Genomic DNA, 20,397 nt, shown 5'->3' on the forward strand with positions numbered 1-20,397 from the left:
CGCGCCAACAATCGGCGACTGTTCAATTTGGACGAAATTGAGACACGGACACGCGGTGGACGTCGTCCGAGACCAGACTCGGCCAGCATCTTGTGTGTGCCAGATATAAACAGCTTGCCCACACGCGCGCACAGCTCATTCTTCGCTGCGCTCATCTGTCTTCCCCCTTTCCCCGTGAGAGCCAAGACGCCCACACGCGGCTTCTCCTACGGGCGCAACACTTCTCGAACCAGAGATTCTAAATATAGCTCGCCGCCCGGCGACCTCGCGGGCTGGCAGCGCATGGTACCGACGATCGATCGCAGCGCCACCGTAGAGCTTCGATTGGTCACCGCGGCGGCAGTGCGAGACGGCCGTGACGTCACGAGCAGCCGTTGCGTAGGGAGGAGGAAACGGGAAATGGGGAGAAATAAAAGGGAGGGACTTGTGGAAGAGTATTGCAGTGCACGGAATCGGCGCGGCGGCCACTGAGAGAGGGAGTAGAAATGCAAGGGCTAAGGAGAAGGCAGTGAGGGCTCTTTGGGAGAACAGGATGAGGCGAGGGAAATAGGGATAGCTGTCGGGAGTAACAGAATAAGCATGTTCTTATACGAGGAAGAACATCAGGATGAAAGTGAAGACAAGAAAGATGGTAGCCGAGAGGAGGCTGTAACGAAAGCGAAATAAGAGTCACTGTTGGGGAACAAGGGTTTGGGAGGAGAGAAGTATAGGGAAGGTTGGCTTTCGGGAGTAAGTAGGGGATGAAATGGGAAGAGGCAGTTCGCATGTGTGCGTGTGTTGGGAGAGGAGGACGGCCGCAGGATTGAGGAGGAGGAAAAACGGAGCGGTTCAGCCGCGTACGCCGCCTTCCCGTTCATGCGGGACAGCGTTCCCGAGCTGCACCGCGCGCGTGACATTTTCGCCGGGTAGTATTTAAGTGGCCGGCGCGGGCGGCGGCCACTCAAAGCGCTGTGTTCTCTCCCCTGTGCGGATCCCGGGAAGCGTTCGTTGTTTTCTCTCAGTGTGCGGCTTCTCGCGCGGTGTGGTACGGTATCTTCACAGCGACGCTTTCCTTCGTGGTCGTCAACAGCTAATCTTCGACGCACTAGTTCCGGTGAGTGTCCGCCTTTCTTGGAACCTCGACAAATTTACCGGGGAAAACTTTTCTTCTTACCGAAACTTTATGTATTATGCAAAAACTCTTTTTTTGAGCGACAGATGAAAAAAAATAGAGTGCCTCTCCTTAGTATTCGTGTGATTAACTGAAGTTTTTGAGGCATGATCATCCCTAATATTTCGGCCCGTGTCACTCAACGCTCGCACCAAGACCGCCGCTGAAGCAACAGGTTCTCGTCCGAGGCGCTCTTGTTGGTTGTGCAACACAGCGAAAGCATTGGTTGTTTTATTAAAGCCTGCTATTTTAAACCGTTTAAATCTGTAAGCGTAATTAATTTCCGTGCGTGTATGCAAACCAACTTGATTTTCAGGCTTAGGCTGAGGCTGTGAAGTGGTTGTTTTACGAATTCATTGCTGTTATGTGGTCATATTATAGTAATACCGCAATCTTTTAAAGCCCCATCGTTCGAATGCCAAATATGGGACAAGTGGTATGCAGGCGAAACAAAATTTTTGAAGAGAAAAAAGTGGAAGCCGTGTAAAGACTAATAGAGGCATGCTCTAAGGCTTCTTTTAAAAACTCCAGAGTTAGAAAAGCGGCTTTGTAGATTACTACGGTAAGCTGATTTCTCCGTCATTGCTGATTATTTAGAGAAATCTGGACAGCTATAGTGGTAATAAATTATTCACATATTTTAATTCAGATGTGTGAACTAACGTATCGCCCTTGAAATATTTTTCTTCTTTTTATGAACGAAATCTAGCTAACCCTAGAGTGCTTGTACCCATTCTAAGGACTAAAATTCATTAACATTCTCGATTTGAATGTGTTGAGATAAATTTGAGATAAATTTTGTTGTTTACGTCACTTATGACTGGCAAGTAAAATCCGGCAACCGGCTGGCTGGATACGCATAACCTGGCTCTGATAAGATTAAACATTTTGTTTTGTCGAATAGGGTGTTGGCTCTGATGTGAAGCGTGTGGTCTGTCGCCCACAAATAGAAACGAAACCTTGCTAAAGTTGTCCTCAAAAATAACAACTGAGTGCGAAATACCAACCTTATGAAAGCTTTTCTCGTGGACACGAATTCTGTTTTATAATTGCTTTGTTTTCATTTTGTCACCGTGTATCCTGTCTTTTCAGTTGTGGAAGCCTTACGAAACACATAATCAGAAGCTTAGTGCTTGCTGCACACACACATACCCACAAGCTACGTAAAATCGTCCCTATTGGCTCGAGGACCACAACCGGGAATGCTTTAATGCAGCGTACTTAGGGGTTTACCGGTCTCTAATAATCTACTACAGAGAGAAACACTGAGGCATCGTGCTTTCTTATTATAGGACTGCGCGGCGCAGTCATTTAATTTGCGCACACATGACACCTTTTCGTCGGGAGAGCGCGACTTTAAAATTCGCTACCGGCGTCCCCGAGTGCGCCCAGGAATCCCTGTTATCCGGGGATGGCCGTTGCCTTGGCGACGCTTGGAGCTGCCGGCCAATGATCGTCGAGGACGTGAACTTTGCGGCGGGCCGGCGGCATCGCGAACTCTATTTCTTTGTTATGCGGCCCCTTGCGGCTTTTTGTTCGAGAGCGGACGATGCCGTTGCTTGTCCCAGGCGCTCCTCGCATTCAATACCAACCTGCAACAATGTCTCCCTTCTGCGATCACCTCCTTCTCTTCATTGCGGCGGTGCAGTGAACTGCGCCGGGCGCCTTGCGCAGGCTTGATAGCGCGTGCTAAACTTTAGTGGCTTTGCTATATGATAGCAGGGTATAGGGAGCCTTTTACTTGTGAAAGAAAAGGACAATGAACACCCGACGCCTCGAAAAATATACACGTTTTTTTGTGTGTTTGAATCATGCTCAACGGAGGCTTTAGCTAGATTACTGACGACAGGTGAAGGATTGTAAGGGACCTTGGAATAGTTGTGTGCGCGGTTTCGTACTCAAACGCAGTCACATAATATATTAAGAAATTACCATTAATCATACAGCTTAAAAGCTCTCACGATATACGGCTAAAGAACTGGCGGAAATGTGAAACCATTGTTATTTGACTAGTCCAGGCTTAAAGAAAGGAGGAAGGAAAGAGATGAGAAAAAGAAGACAGAAAGAAAACAAGCCTCTGTTCTAACTATGAAGTGTTGTTAGCGCAGTTCCAGACTGTATGAAATCGCCCGATTTCATGTCCTTGTCTACTTCCCGCTCAAAGAAGGCATTCTCTTTGCATTTACAAAGCCTAAATACAAAGAGAACGAGTCATTCCAGACTGTTATAGTTCGAGGAAAAAATGAAACCTTGAATACATTCGTCCATGCGAAATAAGGGGTTAGTGAATTCAGATTTTTGTGTTGAACAAGCCTGGACGTTGAATGACAGATGAACTTTTGAAGCCCGCAGAAACGTCGCAGCTTTACCAGCCGCCTGCAGTGGCACCACCTGTGATTCGGCAATGGTGAACCCGAGTAACGTGCATTGCGTGTCAGAAATATGCAGCTCTAGGGATTTGCTTAGGGGTCGCGCATTGTGGATTTTATATCGTCAGCGTTCTGGACCTCTCAGCGATGGCGAGAACCCTCGTTCACATCCCTGGAAAGCTGAGGATCGCGTGGATTCTGTAGAGAGCCCCACTACAAGGCTTATAAACTATCTTTTAGGGCTGTACACTTCTGACAAAGACTGCACATTCAAGTCGCTGCGTCGCTAACTACAGTGGACGGTCGTGAGCTGCGAATGCCCACTGTCTGGCGTTTGTTACACTACTCCGATATGATCTCAGGTAGCCTAGCTGTTGGCGTTGCAATATATAAAAGAAGGGACTAGCTTTCGCCATCACGGGAGGCAAGAAATGCCAGTAAGTCAGTAATAGGTATACCGTGTGCCTTCTCCCGCCTCGGCAGGTGTTACATTTCCTAGCCTCACTGGCATCGCGTGACTACAGGCGGAACAGTCTATAGAGGGCGCTGCTCCTCGTCCCACATGTTTTCTATGGCTTGTTCTCACCAGAGCAACATTGCCTTCAGGCAGGTGTGAACGTTGGAGTTTTTAGTCACGACGTACGACAACGCAGAAGCAGCCTACCTATTAGACAGCCTACCATGCAGCTATCATTGTACAAGAATAAATACGAAAGATATGAAACATCAGTACAGATGGCTACTAGCTAAGTTGAGATGGTTTCACTATTGTGTGCTTCAAATGGGAACAGAGGAAGGTGGTGGTGGTGGAGGTGAAAATCATTTATTCATCTATATGTACAGAGAGGTGCTCGAGGAGAGGCCCCTAGTGGGCCTCGCTCCTTACAATAGAAGGCGGAGTCCCTCATTCCGGGACCCCGTTGGTCCTGACAGCTGCGCAGGTCCGCCGAGCCAGGGCCTGTTGGGCCGATAGTTCCTGGCAGCCGAGCAGATCCGCCTCCCAGTCCTCTCGGGTAGGGGAATGGGTGATGGGGGAGAGAAGGATTTTGCCTGCATGCCCAAACCATGCGAAAGGTGTCGGCCACCTCCCCACAGAATGAGCAGCGGCCGTCAAAAGAGGAGCCAAAGTGCTTGAGAATCGTCAGGCAGAGCAGGGTGTTTGTAAAGAGCCTAAGGAGAGTTCGTGCACCTGCTTTACCCAATCCCTTCATAGGAACCGGGTAGCGGCGGTGTTCGACACGATAGTGCTCAGTAGTGTCTTTAAAAGAAAGAAAAGGGCTGTGGTCTGGGTTAAGGTCCTCCCAAGGAACGCCTGGTGCTTGGTAAGTGAGTGCGCGGGCTGCCTCATGGGCGGCTTCGTTACCTGGCATGCCTTGGTGGCCGGGGATCCATATGATTGAGCGATGAGTTGGATCGCAGTCGCGTGTACTGCGGTGAAGAATTTGATGAGCAAGTGGAGTGATCCACCCGAACTCAAAGTTACGACAGGCTCCGCGAGAGTCCGTGAGGATGAATATAGAGTCGGGATGGGAGGCTTCGAGGGCGATCGCTACCTCCTCCGCATGAGTTGAGCTGGGCGCTCTGAACGAGAGGCCGTCCACCTGTTTTCCCTCGTGTATGACTGCAGCCGTGCACCATTCTCCCCCCTTGAGTGGTATGGGCCTGCAATGTCGAAATAGAAGACGTGTTTCTTTGAGCCATAGTGGCAGTGCAGGGCATCCGCCCTTGCCTGGCGCAGGCCATTATGGCCCTCTTTGCTCATTTTAGTCGGAAGGGGTCGAACGTCCGGTTTAAAGTTACTGTAAACAATGTAAAAGAAAGAACACAAATATTTTTTACGCCATGAAATACCAAAGTGCGCATGTTCCCACTGGGCACACATTTTAATGGAACATGCACGTCATCTAAGGCGTCTTCTTGAATACTGAGCACATATCTGATGTCTAGTAAGGATACTCGTGCTTGTCGACATCTTGTCTGAGTACTTTCACCGGTGGGTGCTTCGGAGACAAATGATAAATCACACGAGCGACTGTAGCGGACCAGACATAACAAATTTCTTCGGTACTTTTTTCGGGTGATTTGTGAGTGTTTCTTTCCACTTTTTCCTTGCCGTCCTTGAGGTTTAAAAAGTGTTCTTCATAAAATATTGATTTGTGGCAAGGTTTCATGCCTTCTGCACTCATGTAGCTGTTTTTGAGCCATTTACTCCCGTTTTAAACGATTTTGGCTCGTACTCTGAGCTTATCTTAATTATTTTTTCCACGTGTGATTTACTAAAACACAAAAAGGCATAGAAATAGGGCTACACTACTATGTTATTAACAAAAGCCCGTCTCCCAAGCCAGGCCTCGTAGCTTCTGAAACAAGTTAGAACAGGGACGTGAGGCAGCCTACGTTAACATGCTTACACTGTTTGTTTTTTTCTCCGCCTGTCGCAGCGACAGGTCTCCATCGTAGGGCCGCCATGTTGCCGTCTACTGACGCCATCTTGGCCCTGGTCGGCACCGTCCTGCTCGCGCTAGCTGGAGGGGTCTCCTCCTTCCCGTCTAGTCCCGTCTATGGTCGGCTCCAGCGAAACGCCGTCTCGTACCCTGAAGGCCGGTACCCACACTCTGACCCCAACTACTACGCGCTGCTACGAGGCGACGTACCCCTGGGTGGCCCTGCTTCGTCTCCCGACTGGGGACAGTTCCTGCCGGCGCCCTGGACAGGTGCGGACGCGTACGGCGGAGGAGCGGGACCCATGGTCGTGCCAGCGGTCGGCCCACAGTACGACGATTACGCGGACGAGTACGACGTTAGCAGCAGCGCTGGGGGAGTCCAGTTCCCACCGTCGTCGAACCTCGGCTACGACTGGTACGAGGCTCAGGGACAGCCCCAACAGCAGCAACAACTGGAACAGCAAGAAATCCAGGAAGCCGCCGTCTTCAAGGACCTCCTCGCCAACTATCTGTCGAAAAAGTCTAGTGGTGCTCCTGCGGCGAGGGACGCCGAGAAGAGGTCTGAGACGGCCAAGAAGTACACGGCTGCTGGCATCGCTCGGGTAACAAGCACCACGGCTAGGCCTAACGTGGCGGTCCTCACGGCGCCCCGCGGGAAGGGAGCATCTGCGTCGGCGCAGGGGGCGCTGTCGTCGTCTCCGGCGGCACAGTCTACGGCTTCTCCGAAGTCTTCATCCTCGTCAGCGGCAGCTGCAGAAGCGCTTCCGGTTCCGGTCAGCGAGGAAGGAGGGCAAAAAGAGTACGCCATGTTCCGGCCCGTAGGGACGGCTGAGAGCAGACGGCCCACGTTTTGGCGCGGAGGAGCCAAGCAGGCCAATGCAGGAGCTGCCACTGCGGTGAGTGTGCCTTTACTCTTGCTAGAGCTACAAAGTGAAGAACGCGATGTTATTCACAATTTATTCCACGAATTAAAAACAAATAACGAAGAGTAAGTGTTGACATGATAAATATTTACAACCTGTTACTCTGACCACTTACAAACTACTACACCGACTGCCGTTTTCGCCAAATATATAACTGACTATTCACTCTTCGTGTTGGAGTTTACTACATCTTCATGCGACACTACGTATGAGTTTTGTACCAGCAGTTAAGGTAGCAGGTTTGTTGGAAAACCAAATGCTCGCATTAATATCTGTCTACCCCGAAGGACTAGATGACTGCAGAGAACTGGAATGCCGAGACACGGCGGTTATACATGTATATTAGTCGGTAGGCTTACAGCAAGAAGATACCAGGACGCCAGAGCGCCTCTTTAATGGGCACTCAGGCAAAGTAAGCATACATTTTGGCTTATTAGTAAAAACGGCTTGTACTTAAGAGGAACAAACAAGAAACGCACTAATCGACTCTCATGCTGTAAAGGCTTAAAAAAAATTCGTACCGAGCTTTCGTCCTGTGATGTCATGTTCCAGAGTAGCTTTTACTTCTCAAGGTTGGAATGCTTTGTTATTATTGCTAATTAGTCCAAAAATAAACTTAGTTCTACACCACTGTTTTTCGGGGCTTGAATCCCGTAAGTCTTGCTCACAGCCAACGTTTATTCCGTGATCGCACAGAACAATGGGAAACGAATAATGAGAGACAGCGCGTGCTCAAACGTCCTCATACGAGAAGAGGCAGCATTCTTTGAAATGAAGAAATGATTAGAGTGATACATTATTTATTTATAGCAGGAAACGAACTGCGGAGCAAGTTAGATAGTACGCAGTGGCTCATGTAAACAGGAGAAAAGAGAAAATTTATCAGCAATGAGAACCGCATCAACGGACTTTGTATGCCACTTGCGGGCTCTACCAATTTAGCGACTACTGACAGCGTGTCGAGAAATGCAGCTTTGATTGCCGATACCAGTTCTTAGACTGTTTATAAGCGTCGTACCCAACAATGCAATATGCTTGGCTTTGCGTTTGTTATTTTCGCTTCACCTCAATAAGAGCCGCTTTGTGGATGAGTACTCTTTACAGGCAAAACGAGAGCAAGAAGCGGCCGCGTCTTCGGGCCAAAGGAGTATGTTTTAGACGGTTGCCTAGAGTACAGCAAAGAGTACATCTAACGCAGCAAATGGCACATGATCATTTACTGATATTATTTTACTACAGTAACGATCAAGACCTTTCTGAATTCGTGTTGAATAAGAACGAAATTTTTGTGTGAAGATGAAAAAAAGCTAAGATACGAATGCTTAACAAAAGCGCCTTACGAATAAGCCTGTCCCAAGTATCTAGCATCTGCAAAATGAGATAAACAAGGTAATTTGCATACCTATCTTGACTGCTCTTTCAAAGCCAACAGCAAATCGATCGGAACCGATAACGTAAGCAGCATTCGTTATTTCGCCATTTAAGGTGTCTCCATGACATGCCTGTCATCAGCAGGTGGTTATTAAGCAGGGACTTGGTGCAATAGACGTCGCTAAAAAGATGCCAATAAAGTTTCTTAAATACAAGACACAGCAGGCACCAAGAAAAAGAGCGTCGCACAGTGTCATTTCGATAAAACACTATGACACCAAACTAGGAGTATCAGAATCACAGGGTGCAGGATGACAACAAACTTCAGAGGGTACCGTTGGCAAGGGCGGCTTGAAGGAAGTTTTCAGTCAAGTCTCTAACACTGTGCCAGATCAGCTAACGCCGTATACTAGAGTACACCGAACATATACATAGTGGTTAGGTGTGCATCACAATTTTTCGCGGAGATGGAAGATTAGATACTAATATGCAGGCCTCGAGGGCGATGTCTATCCCTCACATATTTTTCTGGCTTGTTGTCTACAGTGACCTGCATACTTACTTAGGTTTGGAAAGGCAGAAGTTTCACACGACTTCTTGCCACCCTAATAACTACAGTACTGTTATTAACGTCACGAGAAAAAGCTAAGGCGGTTTTGCGGCATTTATTCTTTAACTACCTCGCCCCTCCTACCTACTCTGCCTGTGATCCGTAATCCTACGATGTAATTCGTAGTCAAATAGCTTGTTTGCGTTCCAGCAGTCTTTCCATGTACATAAAAAAACCCATTATTTCACCGCAATACAGCTTACAAAACGGACACCTCACTACAGCCATAATTGGAAAGACAGAAGCTAAAAAAACATGCGATATTACAAAGACACAAAAATCTTAGATCAATTACAGCGTGATAACTGAAGAGATCAGAAAAATACAAAAAAGAGAGGTTGTTCTTTTACCTCACATCCGGAATCGGTCCAACACCAACGACCTTTTTCTGGAGCCGAAAGCATATCTAATAATTAACGTTGATTCCCATGCTCCTAATTTACTTGCCACAGAACGCGAACTAGAAAAAAATGGAAGTTCGCTGACTTCAGTTTCAGACTCTGCCGAAACGAGCACAAGCAATCATCCACGTTTGCGTCATCTCAAATTTCCTCCCAAGAAATGCCCATTTAGGGACAAATAAGTAAACTAAAGAAAAAAACCTTGTCAATGAAGGCGCAGGGACTCACGAAGTGGACGGCGGGGTGGCGCAGTACGCAAGAGAATCCTCCCAGAGTTGCGTCCTTCAAGACGTAGAAGAGAGCAGCAGCCTTTAAAAAAAGCGTGGGCGACTGGAACGCGGGCAGAAACTTCCCGAAAAAATCCCACAGTTATTGCGTTTCGGGTATAAAAAAGGGGTGCACGGTGAGGGGGGGGGATTTTATGAAAGAGACCGATACGAACAAAAAAAAAAAGAAATCTTTACAGCCGCCGTCATGGCCGGCTGCTGCAGCCGACGCCGGTGACGTCAGAAGCGAGGGCTATCGTGCGTCAGAGGCGGCGTCACCACTGCGCCGACCAATGAGCGTGCGGCTCCATTCATGCTTTCTCGCTTCCACTCTCATCCTCCCTCTCGTGTTCGCGTCCCTGACAGAGAATACGAGCGGTTCCTTCCCCCCCCCCCCACCCCCCCCCCCCCCCCCGAAAAAAAAAGAAGTCGTACGACGGCAAGCGTTCAATGGACGGCGCTCGGCCAGTGTGGCCCGCCGTGGAGATTGGGAAGACAGGGAGCCTTGGATGGGGAAACAGGGGTAAAAGCAGGAAAAAAAAAAGAGCTGGGAAGAGTTGACGCCCGTGCTCTCGGCGTGGAGAGCGTAGTTTTCTTATTCCTTTGTTCATTCGGGTGGAAAGATGAATGTTCTAACGAGAGGCGATCTGTTTCGTGCTTCCTTATGCGTCAGCCTTGTCGTACACGCCGTCCAGTTTCGAACCAAAATGGCACCACACCCACCCACACAGCCTTCGCTTCTGGCACCCCCTACCCGCCTTCCCGAATGTTCCCTTCTGACTCCCTCGCGCTCCGAAATATCGACGCGGAGAGTCTATATTTAGAAAGCGGTTGCGCGCCATACACATTCGCCTGCCCTCCTCAGAAAAGAGCGACGCTCACTGCGTTGCTGAGGTTATCTGCCTGCATCTTCAGTTCGACGCTTTCGCCTTCTTTCAAGTTTTCTTCAACGAACAATGCGACAGGCGACCGCGGGAGGGCGAACAAGGGAGTTGTGCGGTGTCTGGACGAGACCACGACGTCAAGCTGATAACCTCACCAGACCGCCATCTCCACCCCTCCGCGCTCTTCTCTCTGCCTGTTTCAACCCTCTGCCTTCTCTTTTGATCTGCGTGCGCCTATCATAACTCTGCTTATGTGACAGCGCTTGAAGAGCTTCTTTTCTCGTTTGGATCTTTCACTGCAGACGCTTTGATTTCAAGCGCTCCGTCGCGCTATTCACAAAGAAGATGACAAAGGCGATAGCGATTTGGAAGAAGCGGAGCGCGAGCCGAGGCGTCTCCTAATGGCGTTCCTTTGTTCACGTCAGTGAAGGAATCGCGCAGACACGTAGGGAGGGGGGGGGGGGGTGTAGAGAGAGGATGAATTGAGGTTCGAACTGCGCCTGCTGCGACGAATTGTTCTTGCTAGGCGAGACACTCTTAGTGAAAGTGAGGAAAAAACAAACAATAGAGACCACTTTTGGCGATTTGACGAGTTCGATCAGAACGGCGACGTGAGGGCACCCCTGTATAGGAGGTGGGGCGGAGGGGGGGGGGGGGGGGGGCTGTGGGTGCTGTCTCTAAAGTGGTCGTTCATTGTGCATGGCTAAAAAAAGGCGAGCGCGTTCTTCGGAGCGACGAATGACACTATTTCCTGTCTTCGCAGCAGGCTCGTTCGATAGACGGAGTGACTCGAGGGTCTATCTGTGGAATCGCGTCGCCGCTTTTGGACTCGCGTCGGGTTCTAAAAATAGCAAATAACATCGGAGTTGTTCCACGTGGCAGGGGTTTCGACATGAAGCAGTGGCCGCGACATTGTCAAGGCCGCTAGTGGAAGGCAACAGGGGCAGTTCGACCCGTTTCCGTGCGCGTCCAAGGCCACCAGAGACAGGTTTACGAGCCCGTCTACCATCGCTGTTGCTTGAATCAGGAATAGCGCCGAGGTTAGGTTGAAAAGAACCCGTGGCATTGTTCTCTGCGTGACCCTTGCATGTCTTAAGCAGCCATTGGGTAGTTACTAGTTTCTCGTGCACAGCAGAGCTCGGAAGTTAATCACTGCAGAGAGGTTGAATATTCAACAGAACGCTTGTTTTATTGAAGTCTCTGCCGGCAGTGTATTTTGGGAAACACATAGCTACTACGTGAAAAAGTTGAGGTTTGCAGGGATGCTGACTTAGGCTTTGAATCATGACCTATTAGCTTATGACCTAAAAATTCTTTCCTAAGGTTTTCTTTTATTTTTACATTGGAGCAGAATCAAAATCTATTCAAGAAAGGTGCTTAACCTTCGTCAAAAATTTGTTTTACTGCATATATTATTCTCCAAATAGAACTACAAGAGTTTCAGTTTTCTACAGTGATTGTTTAAGTTCAGGGGTCGGGCAAAATTGAACTTGGAAATGAAACTTAATCACTCGCGATAGCTAAAATATTCAACATCACACCGTTCATTACATCCTCTGGCATTACGCTCCTGCGTCAAATCATAGCTACTCCGCGCAGGGCTTCTGGACGCCTAAAAAAATACTTGGATTGCATTGTAAGAGCTGTTTGCTCACGCTTTTGCAATTAGCTCCCAATTTTGCATGTTAAGTTTTAATTCAAACTATTCTCGGCTTTAGGCAAATCTTTAATGAAGAAAGCTGTATGATGCAATAACCTCATCCCGTTTGTCACACAAATTTCGTACTGTAATCACACAATTGTCATACAAATCTAATTTTGAAAAAAAAATGAAAATTGGATTTTTGGGGAAAGGAAATGGCGCAGTATCTGTCTCATATATCGTTGGACACCTGAACCACACCGCAAGAGAAGTGATAAAGGAGGGAGTGAAAGAAGAAAGGAAGAAAGAGGTGCCGTAGTGGAGGGCTCCGGAATAATTTCGACCGCCTGGGGATGTTTAACGTGCACTGACTTTGCACAGCACACGGGCGCCTTTGCATTTCGCCTCCATCGAAAGCAGCCTCCGCGGTCGGGTTCGAACCGGGAACTCCGGACCAGTAGCCGAGCGCCCTAGCCGCTGAGCCACCGCGGCGGGTGTCATTTTTGCAAAATCATACATTTGTCGTACAGATTGCATACAATATCAATTCAAATTATGTGAGATTTTTATGACGGGGCTTGTATGAAGTTATTGCATCATATAACTTTTTTCAGCAGGAATTCCTTTTGAACTTTTGTTTCCCTGCAGATAATATTCTATAAATATATCAATAGAACTGTATGTTGCTTCCAATGAGTAATGCGAATGCGAACAGGGAGGCCTAACAGTGAACAGCTGCTCATATTATGCGCCGTTCCTGTGTTGGCTGCGCTCTAAATGATGACTAATGGAACATCGGGACACTATTTCGGGTCATTTGGATGACGGAAATGAGCACCGCGCGCGGCAGACAACTCTTTGTACCAGCGCCCGCCACGCAAAGGTTCCCGCTCTGCTCTAAGCCTAACATAAAGGCTGCCATCTTGTCGTCGTTCCCGCCAAAGCGTCAATACCGCGCGTGCCAGGCTTCGGCGAGCCTTCGGGCCCCTCATTTGGGAAATGGGCTTGTGCCGTGACTGAGCCTTATATTCCGTCGCGTTGGGCGTGCAGGAAGCCATGTAGGCCCCCTCGAGTTTGAGCTGCCGTGCTTGTCTTGTCTTGGCTTGATTGTGGCTCGTCAGCCTCCCTTCCCCAGTACTCCGCGGTGGCGTGCCCGGGGACGCGTGCTATGAAAGGAAATGGGCGATGATGGTCGGTTGTACCACGAAGCGGCACGGGCTCATATAACGGAAGTAGTGACCTATGTTGGCCTTTCTTTTTTTTGTTTGCTGAGTTCGAACATTTATCAATAAAACAACGGCTCAAATTAGTTGCTAAATTTAGTGGGAGGGGCAAACCTTGGTCATTTTTTTGGATTCCTTCATGGGTCGAGGGCTGGGAAACACCAAATTAGGGGCAATTTTTTTTCCAACCGAGAAATGTTATCGAGCGGTTGCGGGTGCCTCGTGCTTGCGGCGCCGTGTTGCAATGGTAATGGCTTTGGAGCACGTGAACGTATAATTAAATACGTATTGAACAGCCTCGGCCTATTTATAGCAGCCAAGCGTACAAAATGAGAAACGTAGCATTGGCTCCGACTTGAGCGTGGACATCGTTCATTAGGCAGGGCTTACTATTAATACAAACTAATTAATTACCACTCAGTGATTAACGATGTCAAAAACATCAAACATTTCATGGCCCCTCTGTGTCCTTGTCGCATAACACAAGCTTTTCGCGGTATTGCAGGTGAACAGTGTTTTTGTATGTTTGGTAGCATATTCGTGTCGTTTGATTATTTATTATGCTTGATTCAATATTTTTTCTTGATGACTGTTTGATACCATACTATTGAAGTACCTATACTTTAACACCTTCGTTTGGGCTAGTCGGTCATTCATCATAGAAAGTGGCAGCGTTAAGGAAAGGGGGCAACATCCAAAAAACGTACACCACAGGATCAGCTCTTGTCAACTGGTGTATGTTTCTTGGATGTCGTCCTTGTTTGCTTTGCGCTACCATTTTTTATGATACCTACACTTGTTTCATGCCTGCAAAACCGAACTATTGGTTTACTATTGCCGTTCGTGTCATGGTGATAGAATTGTGGTTTGAGTATTTTCTTGTAAACGGCTCGTTTCTGACGCAAGCTCATGATCAACAGCATCAGGACGTTTATGTAAAGTATGTCAGAAAAATAACTGCTTGTTTTTTTCGTTGTTATTGCAGCACGGGAAAGCGACAAGGTCGAGGTTCGGACGTTTCACAGACGATACCCTAACGGAGGAACTGGATCAGCTGAAAGCACAGTAGTCGGATCGCCAACGTCATCGTCACAAGTATCTGGAGGCGACACCTTGCGGTCCTGCTGCGAAACATGGCCGGCCGCTGAGAAGAGCACGTCATAGCAAGCCGTCTAGAACCGAGACAAGCAGCGGACAAAATGTGTGCTGTCCCGCAACCGGACTCAATACCCTCGGTGTAACGCCGCTTGCAAAATGATTCGCCGTTAGCGGCATTGTTTCCTATTCCGAACGTTGTTGCTTGGAAGAATGATGCGCATCTCAGAAGAAGGGAACGCTTTAAAAGCGTGAAAGATTTCCTTGACGAGCTTGCAGCTCATGCGGATTTTGTCGTCTTTATTGGTGGAAAATGTGAAAACTGAGATGCGAAGAAATACGCACTCAATCACATACATTGCTGTTTGTAACTGCGTGCGTTTGTTTTAAACCGGCACTAGCACGTCAGTTTCTTTGCCGCTAAAGTGCTGAGCGACCAACGTAAACTATATTTTAGTTGTTCCAGTAACAGCATGTTATGTGATGGAAATGTCATTATACTGTGAAAATAACTTTTTTGTAGTGCTGGATAGTCAAGGGTCTTTGGTCTTCGTTTTCTTATGCTTGGCGCCGGTTCTAAGGGCTTTGATATGTTCGGACGCATGTCGAAGTACGGTGTCTGCAACACCGGTAGAATGACTTGAGTGGTTTTTCAATCGCCTCGTTTGATGCGCAAGCCATGGCTTACGGATTAAGGTTTGTCACCGCTTGTTCACTCAGAAGAGGCTGCAAACTTCTTGCTGCGCTAATCTTGTTTAAGAAACTTGAATTTTTAAAAATCAGAAATTAGAAATCTATCGCCGAACTCATGGCAAGAATTGAACAAACGACGCCTTCGCTTTGGTCGTCGAAGCAGTGGGCTAAGTGTTCTATCAGGTTTGCTGAAGCAGATAACTTGAATACAAACAACGCCTTTTCTGATGCAAATGTTCAGAAGGAATGAGTTCTTGCCGAGAGCAAGAGCGACCGTGGTAGGCGAGTTCGTGAAGTCGTACAGATATGGAACCGTGTGGAGAAAAATGCTGAGGCGAACCCTAGTGGCATTAAAGGAAGTCCTCTATGTTTCGATTTGTTGTGGTAGCGATAATAAAACTTACCACTGGGGTTGATTTACAGTGACTGTATATGCGTAAGAGCCGTAATGTAATATCTCGAAGTGGACATTAGCACCGTGAAAAATGCGGAACGCGCGTGGAGACGCCTATATTTCCAGCCCAAAGATGGCGCCACCATTCGAAGGGCCTAAAAGTGTTAGTGACACTAATGTATCTCACGGTCCTTACTTGTTCTGCGCCAGAAAAATTGGTTATAAAAGCCCATTCAATTCTGGAAATGTTGATACAAAATGTCGGGCAGACGGTTGATGAGTGCTGATCCCACTGACCTGGCAGTGCGCTAAGTCGTCATACGCGACTATATTTAGACGGGTATGCCCACCCTGGAAGGTTCCATTGATCTGATGTTTTACTAGTGCCGAATTTTGCCGAAAATGTAAATTTTCTTCTGTACCTGGGTACTGTGATCTTATTGCTTGCACCCTGTTGTGCAAGTGTGAGCGGCGCTCAGAGACTGCGCATAAAATGTGGAACTTTAAACTCTAACCCTTAGTGCACCTATTTTTGTCTACGGCATAGACTGCAGAACGTGGAAGAATTGCATGCGTTATCATCCCCAGAACGTTCCTCAATAGACAACTATGAACGAGTATGCTTAAAGTTCGCTTGTCGGCTCTCCTGTGATTATCAAAGTCCCCCGCCGCATTTTCGAAGCATCTTAGGACGCGGAGTACCTCTTGAGAAGCTCTCTTAGAAGTGCTCAGCTCGCTGTGTTTGTTGCGAAAAAAAAAGAAACATTAACCTTTACTACCTAAGCCCTTGTCATAAGAAGCTTATTTTTATAAACCGAGAAAAGTGACAAAAAGGTCGCAATCACGCTCAAAGAAAATAAAAAAGACTGCTGAAATTTAGGTGACGAAGCAGTTGGATCACTTTTTGAGGGCTTTGTGTATGCCCCCTCAGTATAGGACGATGAATAATTTTGTGAGTTAGCGCGCTTGCCACCGAATCATGACCGAAATTGACGAAACATTGTGCTGGTGATTAACTATAGCCTACAGCGCCACCGGCCAGTGACGAACGTTTTGCTGCGTCTGAACGAGCTATTGTATTCGACCGTTCATTTGATAGAAATATTTCTGCCTTGCAAACGAGTTTTATGGGCGTCCGAGTTGGCTCTGATGTCGAAAACCAGTCGCGCCCTCTAAAAAAAAAAACGCGAGATTTGGTGCTTGTAGATAAACTCCCCCTTTGTGTACCAGGTAATCAAATGTGCCACTTGCACTCCGAAGATAAGATATCTATAAGACAGGCTAAACTGCAGTGTAATACTGCTAACGGTTTCTCCTTTGGCTGGTTTGCAAACCGTTTCTGGAATAATGAAAGAAATGAGTTGTTGAATTCATAGAGTCCTCAGTTCAGTTTGCGCTTAGCATTTCTTACCTCATTAAAGTAGGCAAGCGAAATGATAGTAAAAGAAAAAAACACTAGAGCAGAAATGGTTGTGACGTAGCATTTAACAACAAACACAAAAAAGCGTGTGTCTCTTGTCCTGCAATTACTGAAAGGGGCCGCATGTTAGGCGTAGCTTTTATTTTCGACGTGCAAATCATGTAAATATTACGATGCTGCATTTCAACTGCACGATACGGTGCGTTAACTGAGGCATGGTCAAGTCTTCCTGGATAAAGTTACAGTTATGTCACCTGTGAAGAAATGTTATTTAAACTTTCAAGTTAAGTAGGAAGAGCGACACCTGATTCATTGAATCACTTTCGGGGCGCTACTATGCCTCCTAATTTAGTAGTAGAGAAACGTCTGGAGAATATTTTTTTGTGAAAAGTGTAAATTTATGTGTCGTAAACTTAATTGTTTAAGAAGAAGCGAAAATAGAGGTTGTTTGTTGAGGGCTCCTGAAATAATCCTGGTTTCAGTCACTAACCCAAAACTAAGCTAGTTGAGAAAAAGAAAATAAAATATACCACGTTTACTGCAGGAATTCATTTCTATGCCTGCAGTGCACGTTTCCTCACCACGGCTAACACACTTTCCTGACCCAAGGAAAACTGAATTTCCGGATAACCCATTGTAAAAACACCAATCTATCAATTTTACGCCGTTAAAATGTTTAAACCGACATATATAGATCGTACAGATCGTAATTTCAATGCATGTGCCCAGCCTTCACCGTAGTGACCAAAGTGAGAAAACAGTAGTTGACTAGTTAGCCACAGTAACAGCCTCTTTCGCAGGCGTAATCTGTCATGCGAAGGTAATATTGTAAATACGTGCAGTGTGTATATCGTGCAATCCTCTGTAAGCACGGGCAGAGGCGCAATCACTATCTCTCTGAACTCAAAGTGTTTCCCTTACTGTTACCATAGAGATTAAGGAGGCCTGTAGATAAGGTTTCATCTTCGGACATCAGGGATTGTACTCGCGTGCTCACGATTATTGCAGGTAATATGATAGTAATTCGTATGCTGAATCACGAAAGCGAGGCTTCTGCCTCACACGTTATAATCGCATAGATGCGGTGTGATCATAGGCGAAATTTTTTTTATGATCTGGTACAGAGTGTAGGCAAATAGCTACCGCAATGCGTTATCTGTGCACATGGGTGGTAAGAAACGGCATGCTGAAGTAATGAGAGATGTGAAGCACGGAGCGACAAAATGTGTGCTTTCTTCTCACACTGGTGCTTTACAATTAGTTTAGGATAAATTAGGAACAATTACAGAGCGAACGATTCAGTAAGTAGTGAAATTGTTGTTGCGAAGTAATTCGACCAAAGAAGACGATATGTAGGCGAGAAAATGTCTTATAAATTATCCCTTTGCTTTGCTTTGTTTTCTGCCCATCGCTTACTGAGGGTGTGCCGTGTGCATACACCGAAGGCATCTGCCTCAAGATTGCAGTGGCGTTAGTGCTTATGTCTTTGTGCTGTTTGTCAGTTACGTGGACGTGGTGTTGTGTAGCGTTTGTCAAAGGCATGTTAGCTGTTGCTCTGCTGTCGTGTAGAGCTCACGGGCCTTGAAAAGTGTGCTAAGGTTCGTTTGACGAGACAAGAAAACCCACGAGGGCGAACATAATGCCCATGATGTCCTGATGGTCAGTGTAAGAGAGAGAAAACTGTGTGCATTTTTCATATCGATAAGCTCAACAATTTTTCTTAGGTGTGCATGCGTTCATGCGTGAGTGAGTTCGTTAGCGCCTCTGTTTGCGACTTCGGCTTGAGATAACCGCAGATAAGAAAAGCCGGTTGCTACAGCCAGTGCTCACGGTTCACTTTCACGGGCATCGAGGGCAGTTTTGTAGTTTCGGAAAAAATGAGCGTGAACATTCGTACATTCAAATGCAATCAAACCAAATATGGCTACCTGTCAACAATATTTTCAGAGCTCATTCTTATACTGCACCCCAAAATTTATTTAATGTTTGTTATTCGAATGTTCAACCACCTAAGAAAGCTAAACATCTAGAAATCTCGTAAAAATTTAAATTCGTAGCAAATTTGTTAGAGAAAAGATTCACTAAACTTGAGCTTGACATCTTTGAAGAAGCTCTTTGAGACTGGTTTACAAGTTTTCTTGAGGTATGACTAATTAAAAGAATTGAAATGTGGTGCTAAAAAACCTTAATTGCAGAGAAATTAGCCATTTTAAAACATTAAGACACAGCTGTTAAACCACGAGTGGCATTCTCCATTCTCTTCATTCTCTATGTGACCAAAAATTGATAATTAAAAGGCTTAGGCTGGCCGAAGTAGTTAAAGCCACCTCAGAGAAGACTGCCTTAATCTTGCTCCTGTAAGTCGACCCTGAACCACGCTGTAAACCCGGCCAAAGCCCACTCCTTAAACTTGTACAGCTTGGACTATTCCAATCCCCTTTGGCTGTCTTTATCTTCTCCTATCTCTCCTTTTATCTCTTGTCGAGGACTCATCCGAGGACGGTGTGATATACGTGTGCTCGTCTTTGCATCTTTGCGCCTCTGTCTTTGAGGCCAAGAATCTTTATCTCTCTCTCTCTTTCTCTCGACGTTTCGCGATAAGACACAGGAGATTGTAAATTCCACCAAGGTGTGTTCACGGAACCACAATCTTTTGCCTCTTCTCGATTAAATGAGAAGTTGTGTGAATACGTGTTTCTCCCTATCTTTCACCTTTGGTAGACAGGCGGCTAAACCCTCTAGCTGTTCTGGATCATTTGCCTGTGTAGAACGCCAGTATTGCTTTCTTAATTTTTTTTTACTGGTGGATAGAGGAATGCGGAGTCATCACTTTCTCAGCGACTTATTGCGTAGTACCAAGAGATTGCCTTAGAAAATGGCATCAGGGAGGAAAAGTTTAAAATGACATTAACAATGTAGTCAGTGCTGAAGTGGCATTGATGGAAACACTGGTCTCAAATCCTATTGGCCAAAACACCGCTGGCGAAAGCTGCAGTTTTCTCCTAGTTATCACTCCGCAAATCCTCCTACCACTATGACTATTCCATAGAATTGTACTACTCTGCTTTAGAGTGTAGATAAGAAAAAAATACAAAGAAGTGGCTGATTTGCCCTGAGACACCGTGCCTGTATGTTATCGTGTCATCTCTGTGTACCCGTCAAACCCCACCTGTGAAGAGTTTTCAGTGGCACCGCGCTTGGTGGAAAAGCGCGCCTGAAGGGTGCCCGTAGATGTGTGCCACCTGCCGAACCATCTGTACATAAATCGAGGAATTATTTTCAATAAAAAACTCACACGCGCGTTAAAATCGTGTCAAAGCACATTCTCTGCAGCTCCCAGTGTCAAATGACGAAGTGGGAGCTCCCATGCGCGACATAGATATTGGACATCCAGCAGTAATGTTAGAAATTCTTGCCGCAACCGTCAGCGACAGAAGCTGCAGGTGTGTTGCGGCGCTTACATTGACAGAGTTGTACTCGCTGCTATCGGGGATTTTATAGTCGCCACAAGA

At 46.8% G+C, this 20,397-nt stretch overlaps 1 protein-coding gene across 1 annotated transcript; it reads left to right on the forward strand.

Moving 5' to 3' along the window:
* The first annotated feature begins 439 nt into the window (after positions 1 to 439).
* On the forward strand, positions 440 to 20,189 carry LOC144103957 (uncharacterized). The gene is made up of 3 exons (XM_077636690.1): positions 440 to 1,093; positions 5,961 to 6,859; positions 14,269 to 20,189. The coding sequence occupies exons 2-3, from the start codon at positions 5,987 to 5,989 to the stop codon at positions 14,350 to 14,352; spliced, it is 957 nt and encodes a 318-aa protein (XP_077492816.1). The 5' UTR covers positions 440 to 1,093; positions 5,961 to 5,986; the 3' UTR covers positions 14,353 to 20,189.
* The last annotated feature ends 208 nt before the right edge of the window (positions 20,190 to 20,397 follow it).

The sequence above is a fragment of the Amblyomma americanum genome, chromosome 9, assembly GCF_052857255.1.
Source record: "Amblyomma americanum isolate KBUSLIRL-KWMA chromosome 9, ASM5285725v1, whole genome shotgun sequence".
Classification (NCBI taxonomy): Eukaryota; Metazoa; Arthropoda; class Arachnida; order Ixodida; family Ixodidae; genus Amblyomma; species Amblyomma americanum.